This window comes from Telopea speciosissima, chromosome 2 (assembly GCF_018873765.1).
Source record: "Telopea speciosissima isolate NSW1024214 ecotype Mountain lineage chromosome 2, Tspe_v1, whole genome shotgun sequence".
Classification (NCBI taxonomy): domain Eukaryota; kingdom Viridiplantae; phylum Streptophyta; class Magnoliopsida; order Proteales; family Proteaceae; genus Telopea; species Telopea speciosissima.
In genome coordinates this window covers 72,001,687-72,011,106 of record NC_057917.1, presented here as the reverse complement: position 1 = coordinate 72,011,106, position 9,420 = coordinate 72,001,687, and the positions used below count along the sequence as shown (strand labels likewise).

The following is a 9,420-nucleotide window of genomic DNA, read 5'->3' as shown; positions in this document are numbered from 1 at the left end:
AGAAAAGAAGAAAGAAGGGGGCTTAGAGCACTTGGTGAAGACAAGAGAGTCTAACCTGTGACCTGAGATGTCTACACTCTATTGGCAGGATACCAATCAACTATTCTAGCAGTTGTCTTCTACCCAAAAAAAAAGTCTTCAACCTTATTCATTGTTTAGTGACTTAAATCACATGAGCAGACGATGATGGTGGTGGTAGTGGTAGTGGTGGAGACCAGCCCATTTATTTGCAGTTGGACTACCAACGGAGCGAAAATCTTAAACCCTAAATCCCGAGGGTCATATATGTTGCCCTTTGTCATTGGTTAGAATTCTTACCCAATGTTTGATTTATGTAATCACCGCTTTCCTTAATTAAAGGGGGAAAAAAATATTGCATAGTTGGTTGAGCACCAAACACACCCCTATAATCAATAGTAATCAGTCTAGAACAATTGAAGTCTTCAATTCTTAAAAACAATGGATGGATGGGTGGGTGTTCTGCGCTCCTTTCTCATTTTCACTGTTTCCTGTTTTTACTCGTTAGGAAATTATCACTTGTGAGAAAGAGCGATGCCAAAGGATGAAAGGCATATGCCATAACATAGGATTGATCCTAAATTTCTATGTTTCTTCAAATTTTGTTTTTAACTTCTAGGGATCACGGACACCCCCTCTAAGTATTCAATATGTCACAGACTTACCAAACTTGGTCAAAATGTCACAGACACCCCCTATTTTATGACTTTATTTCAACTTAGTCCACTCCGTTAGTCTCTGCAGTTAAGTGGCTGTTAACTCTTTTTAAATGGCGAAATTACCCTTACCTGTGAATTCCCCATAATACTCTTAAAGGTAAAATCCCAAATACAAACCATTCTCTTCATGGGACCCACCATTTCTTCTTCTTCTTTGTTTCTTTCTGCTTCACCACTGCAACCTCCAACCACCACCAATGCCAATGACTTTCATGGCAGCACCTAGACGGACCATCGTAATCGATGCCCAGGCTCGCATGTCTATCAACCTATAAATACACTTTACATATCTCCATCTTCTTCTACTCATCGATTCCTCTTTTATTTTCATTCAATTTCTGTGTTCCTGTTTCGAGTTTTAGTTTCTCGAATCTCAATTCGATTGTTCCAAGCACAAAGAAGAAGAAGAAGAAGATATTGGCGATCTTAACAAGACAGTAGCTCATCCACCAAAGGAGCTGCACCCCTGATTCTTCAAGGAGTGTTGAAAAGACTAATCTAATTCCAGAGGAGATTCTCAAGGATTTCATCTCTTCCTATCCCGGTAATGCCTTTTCCATGGCGTTCAACAGTGCGCTCGCTAATGTTCGTTTTGACCAAATCTACTCCCTCTACAACCAAAGGTACCCATATTGTGCGATTTTATTTGTTGCTTTTGAATTTCTTCAAGTTTAGATCAGAAATCAAACAGATTATTAGAGATAAGAATGAAGCAATATTGAAGACCATTTTGTTTTTTTGTTTACCTGTTGATAGCCGCCGTCCAACCACCCTCTCTTTCCCCTTTTTCTTCTTCTTATTCTTATTATTCTCGGCACCATAACCGAACCCATCTCTCCACTGAACTTCAAAATTCATCTCTATTTCCCTTCCATTAACCAAATATCCATCATCATCGTTACCCACTCCCTTTCAAAACCGCCAAAACGAATCCCATCTTCCTCACTTCATTCTTTACCCCAACTCAAAACCCCTACCACCATTTCTTTCCCTGGTTCTTGCAGGTTAAATGATGTTAACGACCTCATTTTGTTTTTCTTAACGTTATCTGATCGGATCAATTTGCAAATTGTATGAAATCCAAACGCTAGGTCTTCCAACAGTTTCCAGCGGAAAAAATCAGGTGAAATTTGGGGATTGGAGGTTATTTGTTACAATGGACTATGATGATTTTAGATTGATTTTGAGGAATTCATGGGGTGGATGTCTGGAATTTCATAGACACGGCAATCTCTGTTGACTCTTTGGATTACGGAAACGAATTGAAGGATCGATTGATCGAAGGGATGGAATCGTAGAGCGGCTTTACGAAAACGAATAAACAAATCATGGATACGACAATTTTGGTTGGGAGGGCATCACGAGTAGTCGAGGGGGCAGGCCGTTGCAGTAGGTGGTGGGGTGGTGGTGGTTGTGCGGGAGGACGAGGGTGTGGTGGTGACGGCGGCAGTGGTGAATGGTGATGGTTTAGTACCTTAAACGTAATTTGTCAAACATTGGATACCCAACTTATAATTTTATCAAATGTTAGGTACCTTAAGTATCATTTACCCATTTTTTATTTAAATAAGTAAGAGGGTAAAATCGATATTTTAACTTTGGGTGGTAACCCTGCTTAACGTGAGGGGGAGGGTTGCCATTTTGACCAAATTTGGTAAGTCCGTGACATATTGAATACTTAGAGGGGGTGTCCGTAAAATTTTCCCTAACTTCTAAGATGATTAATGTTTTAAAGTCATTATGTAACCGTATGTGAAGTGGACATGTACAAGAGGCAACATCTTTTGTTAAATCAAGTAAGCTTCAAGTTTTGCAAATTACCTTCCAAACTCCAAACCCAAAATATTAAGGGGATAATTTTCCTTTAACCACGGTCTTCTCCCTTGATTGAGACCTTCAAATGGTGTTGAGTGGGTGTCGCAAACAGTGAGGGTTGGGTACTAGAGTGATAGACATTTATGGTCATTCATATCCTTCAGCCCACAGTGAAGAAAAACTTTCTCCAAATATTAATTAGGGAAGAAGAACGATGCCAGGTTGTGTGGCCCCTACACCAATGTGGGGGCATTGATCAAGGGGCGGGGCAGTCATTTTAGGGGGGTTATGTCTAGGCACAGGATCCACACAACCATGCAACGTTCTTAGAGCTTCCTAAATTGTCTATCATTTTGAACCATATGGATTGATGATATTGTAATTTTAACAGTTAGATAGATATGATATAGTTTGGATTTGTCATGTACCAAAATCCAGAGCTTAATTCAATCAAATACCTTCTCCTGTAGTGACATGCATCCCCATGTATGTCTATGTATGCCTATAATACTCCGACCCCAACTATTTTCTCTCTTATGAACTTAGATTTTCGAAACTCTATTTTGTCACGAGACAAACTTTGATTGGATTAAACCTTAACATGTGAGTAGTCGGTCTACGGTTTACTTCTTCGTAGTTGTGTACGTATATGGCTATCCTTCATCCTATAGAGTTGGTTAAAGCATAAATAATATTACACAATTATCATTTCAGGCCTATCCAACAACTAAAATGACAACGATGTATATACACAATTATTTACAAAATTTTTGCCAAATTTTAAATAGAAACTTTGAGGCAAAGCATAATTTTTTATGCTTCCACATATTCTGCAGCAAAGAATGAACGAACATTAGTTTGAAACTGTCTTATTTCTTTGCTGGTGACAACAACTTTATAAGTAATAATAAAGGAAATAGTTTGGTTTTGAATATGAATGATAATAAGGTTGGTCAAGAAAAGCATCTTTAATCAATAATTCAATCTATCCCTTGCTTTGTATTTTTTTTTTGTGTCATTCACATTATGTTGCAACATATTTTAAAGTTGTGCCTTAGTTCTTAATAGTTTTACTTAAAAAAAAGCTTATATTTCTCAAAGGATTGACTAATTGCACTAATTTTTTTTTTTGAAAAATTTGAGAGAGAGAGAGAGAGAGAGACTATATTTGCCCTTCTCCCATATGGATGAATATAGGGGTGTCAAATGGTCAGTTTGGTCAGGTTTCTCTGTTGGTTTTTTTTTTTTTTGTCCGGGCTTTTTTACATATCAGACAAGCCAAAATTGAACCGATAAAGTGTTTAATCTCCAAAAGTCAAACCAAAATCCCCAATGGTTGTCGGTTCGTATGGATATGTCTAACCAATTCTCAAGGCTCCGTGCCTTTTGTGATTGTCGATTCTGGTTGAACTCATTATTGATCTGAACAAGATGCATCTAATTGATCATCGACTGGAAATGTTAATTGAATTCAATCCATAAACCCAGAAACATAATGTTGTTCGTTCCTTTTCGTCAAGTAGGTAAAGTAGGCATACACAATAGATTCCATCATGAATCGGGAGCGGAAGATAAAGTGTTTAATCTACAAAAGTCACTAAAATTGATATTTATTAATTTCGACGATTTTGATTTGGTATTAGTTTCTTTTTTTGGTTTATTGTCGGTCTTTTTGGTCCAGTTTTGGTTTTCCATATATGAAAAAACTACTTCAAAAAATTATTAAATTGGGATAAGGAACGTCACCCGTGTGTTATGGTGTGTACTTGTGCCCAGACACAATATGGTGAGAAATGACCACCCCACACCCATGGAAAGGCAGGGGTGTAACAACCATTTTACACCCGACTGTATTTGGGTGCAGGTACACGCCACAACACACAACCGGATGACATTCTTTCTCCCTATTAAATTTTATCGATTTGTTTTTCTAACTGTATTGGTCCAAATAGTCGGTTTCAATAGATCCTACTGGATGGTTTGATCAGTTTGGGTCTTTCAACAGTTTCTAAAAATCAAAACTAATACTGTACCAAAAACGAAGTTCTGTTTTGATTTTTGAAAATATGTTCCTATTCAGTTATGGTTTGGTTTCAAGTCCCACATGTTGTATCTTAAACCAAATCGAACCAAAAACCGAAACGGAATCGATTGACACCCATGAACGATGAAGGAGCCAAGGAGGCTTATATGGCTTTTGTTTCAAAATTACTGATAAACCCCTGGACTGAGCAACGAGTATGGAAGCAAGAGGGCAATTTAGTCCATCCATTAATCGCCATTACGATTTGATGATTTACAGTAAAGAAACGCGTTTAGGTTTTATATATACCCTTTATATTAATATTCTATGACCGAAAATACTAAAATACCCCTATAGTGTTGACGCGAGTTTAGGTTTTATATATACTCTTCATATTAATATTCTATGATCGAAAATACTAAAATACCCCTACACTGTTGACGCGGTGAGGAAGGTTGTCGAGGTCACGGGAACGCGGTGTATCACAAAACTTCCTCCTCGGCACCGACGATCCAGCCGTGCAGGACATGACTCATGGGCCCACTCACATGCTGCCTATGCTGTCGCTTTCTCTCATATGAGATTACAGATAAAGAGAGAGAAAAGACGAGCTTTGCGGGACCCACTTCCGCTCCTCTTCTTTACCAATAACGACATCATCATCATCATCATCCCATGCATATCGTGACAACCCATCCATCCATAGATGACTCCAAACCGTTACAAGTACAGTTAAGAAAAAGATGGTCTGAACTCCGAACCCAAGACTTAACCGTTACAATACTTAAAACCGATTCATTTATTCAACGGCAAAAGTTCAGAATTACCAAACTACCCTAATCAGAAAAACCCAGAGGAATTTCCGCCGGTTCCAGAGTTGAAGAATTAAAAAAGTGTCTAAAAATTCTCATAAAAAAAAAAAGTGTCTAAAAAAAGATATCCGTGTAAGGGGGGGGGGGGGGGGTTAGTTTAGTAAAATAAAACTAAAAAGTTAGTGGCACTGCACCTACTCTTCAAAGTCGTGGGAGGTTATTCCACATAAGCAAACAACTCCATTGTTATCTCCCCCAAAATCTCGCGATATCAACTACTTATCGTCGCCGGAATACACTCTCTGGTCCCGGCCACCGCCGCCGACTAATTTTTTTAAAGCCCTATAAACGTGTGTGGTTGGATGGATTTTTATTCGAAACCAAAACAAAAATAAAGTCGCCTTCTCAAGAGAGAGAATAAGAGGCGGGCGAAAGAGAAGAAGAACAAGAAGAGGAAAGAATCTGAGTCTGGTGGGTTCTTAGCTGTGATTTAGCTGTATTTTCATGGTTTTGATGTTTATTTCATCACTTTCCTAAATCATTCTCTCATCTCTCTTCAAAAAACCCTCTTCCCTCTCTCTCTCTCTCCATCTCTCCACTACTACTACTACTGTGTCGTCTCTTCTTGGCATTTGCAATCAGAAGGGAAAGAGTTCTAAAGAAGATCGAGACAAAGGAAGAAAGCATCAAATGTTCAGTAGTGTGAGATGAAGAAGAAGAGTTATCTATACCTGAATCTGCATTTGTGTTCTTCATTTTTGTTCCTTTTGTTTTCTTCTTCTTTCGCTTTAGCAGAACAAGATGTGTTCGTTTCTAGCAATGGCAGCCTTACGGATGCCGAAGCTATGTATATCAGGCAGAGGCAGCTTTTGTACTACAGGGATGAGTTCGGTGACAGAGGAGAGAATGTCACCGTCGATCCTTCTTTAGTCTTTGAGAATGCCAGACTCAAGAACGCTTACTATGCCTTGCAAGCTTGGAAGCAAGCTATACTCTCCGATCCCCTCAATCTGACTGCTGATTGGGTCGGATCTGATGTTTGCAACTACACTGGCGTTTTCTGTACTCAAGCGCTCGATAATCCACGGATCCGAACCGTCGGTGGCATTGATCTCAACCACGGCGATATTGCCGGTTATCTTCCGGAGGAGTTAGGGTTGCTTACCGATCTCGCATTGTTTCATATTAACTCCAATCGCTTCTGTGGAACTGTGCCTCACAAGTTCGTTAACCTCAAGCTTCTGTACGAGCTGGATCTAAGTAACAATCGATTCGCTGGCAAGTTCCCCCAGGTAGTTCTCAGATTGCCGATGCTCAAGTATCTCGATCTGAGATTCAATGAGTTCGAAGGCGGTGTCCCTAGTGAGCTCTTCGATAAAGATCTTGATGCCATTTTCCTTAATGACAATCGCTTCCATTTCGATCTCCCGGATAATTTTGGTAACTCTCCGGTTTCTGTGATTGTTCTTGCCAATAATAACTTCCATGGCTGTGTTCCTGCCAGTTTGGGAAATATGACCAACTTGAATGAGATTATTTTGCTGAATAATGGCTTACGATCGTGTTTGCCTGCGGAGATCGGGTTGTTGACGAATTTGACAGTGTTTGATGTGAGCTTCAATAAGCTAATGGGGCCGTTGCCTGATACAATTGGGAAGATGGTGAGCTTGGAGCAGCTCGATGTGGCACACAACATGCTCTCGGGGACGATTCCTACGAGTATCTGTTCGCTACCCAATTTGCAGAACTTCACGTACTCGTACAACTTCTTCACAGGCGAGTCTCCATCTTGTTTGAGTCTTCCTGAATTTGACGATCGGAAGAATTGCCTGCCGGCAAGGCCAGACCAGCGGTCGGCCGGGCAATGTAAGTTGTTCTCGTCTCGTCGGGTGCATTGTAGTGCTTTCAGATGTGCTCATTTTGTTCCTTCTTTGCCATCTCCGCCTCCACCTTCACCTCCCATGCCCATGCCATCGCCACCTATTATTACGTCACCTCCACCGCCGGTTTTCTCCCCTCCGCCAGTTTTCACGCCTCCATCGCCATCGCCACCACCGCCACCACCGCCGGTTTTCTCCCCTCCGCCAGTTTTCACGCCTCCATCGCCATCGCCACCACCGCCACCTGTTTTCTCTCCACCACCGCCTGTTAGCTCACCGCCCCCAACCCCATCTCCACCACCACCTGTATTCTCTCCACCTCCTCCCCCACCATCCCCACCTCCGCCTTCACCACCTCCCCCATCCCTTCCACCGCCGTCTCCATCACCTCCTCCACCACCTCCTCCATCGCCACCTCCACCATCCCCTCCGCCACCACCATCACCATCACCATCACCACCTCCCCCATCTCTGCCACCACCATCCCCATCACCACCTCCTCTATCTCCGCCGCCGCCATCCCCATCACTACCTTCACCATCTCCACCTTACTGTGTTCGATCACCACCGCCACCTCCAGTTTACTGTGTTCGATCTCCACCGCCGCCATGTGTTCGTTCTCCGCCTCCGCCACCTCCCCATTCACCACCTCCGCCTTTGCATTCACCACCGCCACCGATTACTTACTATAATTCGCCACCACCTCCACCGCCCCATTCGCCGCCACCTCCATATTCACCACCACCTCCGCCACATTCTCCCCCTCCACCCCCTTCACCACCTCCTCCCCATTCACCACCACCTCCGCCACCTTCGCCACCTCCTCCCCCTTCACCACCACCTCCTCCCCCTTCACCACCACCTCCTCCACCTTCGCCACCTCCTCCACATTCACCACCACCACCTCCAAATTCGCCGCCTCCTCCGCCAAATTCTCCCCCGCCACCTCCTCCACATTACTATTCCCCACCTCCACCTCCACAATCGCCGCCTCCTCCGCCACATTCACCCCCGCCACCTCCTCCACATTACTACTCCCCACCACCACCACCCCCATGCATAGAACCACCACCACCTCCTTGCATAGAACCACCGCCTCCACCACCTTGTGAAGAGGATGAACCACAAGCACCCTCGCCGACTCCGGCGCCGGCACCAATTGTTGGAATTTGATACGCATCTCCTCCACCACCTCCCTTCTATTGATTCTTTTGAGAAATTTCTTTCTACATTCCCTCCTTCAAAGAAAGAAAAGCAATGTTTCAGTCATCTTGGCTGTTATTAGATTCTTCTTACTCTTCTTTTACTACTTCTCTGTCCACAATTGCTATTGCTGTTTGGGTGAGTCTGGCACCCGGACAAAAAATGAAGAACAGAATTCCTGCAATCATCGAATGGGTTCCGGCAATATGTGCTATGTATTGGTCGAATTTAATTTGTTGGGGAAAAAGAGAAGTGGAGACAGACAAGGGGGACAGAAGAGAAAGTCTCTCCATATATTTGAATTGTTATGGATATCTGAATTGTGAATAAATTGCTAGGGAGAGATTTAGGTGTCAGGGAATTGTATGTATAGTGTTGAGATTCATGAGAAAATTGATAATCAGGGTCTGAAAGGCAGTATCGCTTCTGCTCCTCTGCTGCTGCTGCTGCTTCGTGGGTTTTTCATTATTGTCTTTTTTATTTTTCCTTTCTTTTTATCATACTTCATTTCTTTTCTGATTTTCAAATTTATAGTATAATGAACATTTTCAGTTACTGATATTCATATCAAACCATTATATCTCCAATTTCTTCTTAGATCTTGTGTTCTACAGGGGTGAGATTGAAAAAACCAGATCTATCAATTGTACATTCTTGTGGGTTTTTGTTTATCTTTCTATTCCGTGAAGTCCTATGCTACACATCCCAACTCTTCTGAAATTGAAGGCCTGAGAGTAGATGAACATGAAGCCTTGACCCCCCCCTCCCCCCACCCCAACGTTTCTGATAAAAAGGAGACTTCAGACAGAAGAACTGTGCTGGGAAAAGGGTTGAAAGTTTCCAGGACCTCCAGCAAGTTCCTATTGGACCGGGTCATTAAAAAGTTGGAGCAGAGCCAGCTGATCCTGGAATCATGGATTGATGTCTTCCTTGTTCACTGGTCTGGCAAT

The 9,420-nt window shown here is 42.3% G+C and overlaps 1 protein-coding gene across 6 annotated transcripts; it reads left to right on the top strand.

Annotated features, from left to right (window-relative positions):
- Positions 1–6,042: 6,042 nt before the first annotated feature.
- Positions 6,043–9,123, top strand: LOC122649540 (leucine-rich repeat extensin-like protein 4). Of its 6 annotated transcripts, none has more exons than XM_043842730.1 (3): positions 6,043–7,925; positions 7,965–8,021; positions 8,139–9,123. In XM_043842730.1, exons 1-3 carry the CDS (start codon positions 6,095–6,097, stop codon positions 8,438–8,440), a joined length of 2,190 nt encoding a protein of 729 aa, XP_043698665.1. In that variant the 5' UTR covers positions 6,043–6,094; the 3' UTR covers positions 8,441–9,123. The 6 variants fall into 6 exon arrangements, with proteins under 6 accessions (XP_043698665.1, XP_043698664.1, XP_043698667.1 ...); XM_043842729.1 differs by having other exon boundaries at positions 7,965–8,057; positions 8,157–9,123; XM_043842732.1 differs by having other exon boundaries at positions 6,043–7,532; positions 7,853–7,925; positions 7,968–8,406.
- The last annotated feature ends 297 nt before the right edge of the window (positions 9,124–9,420 follow it).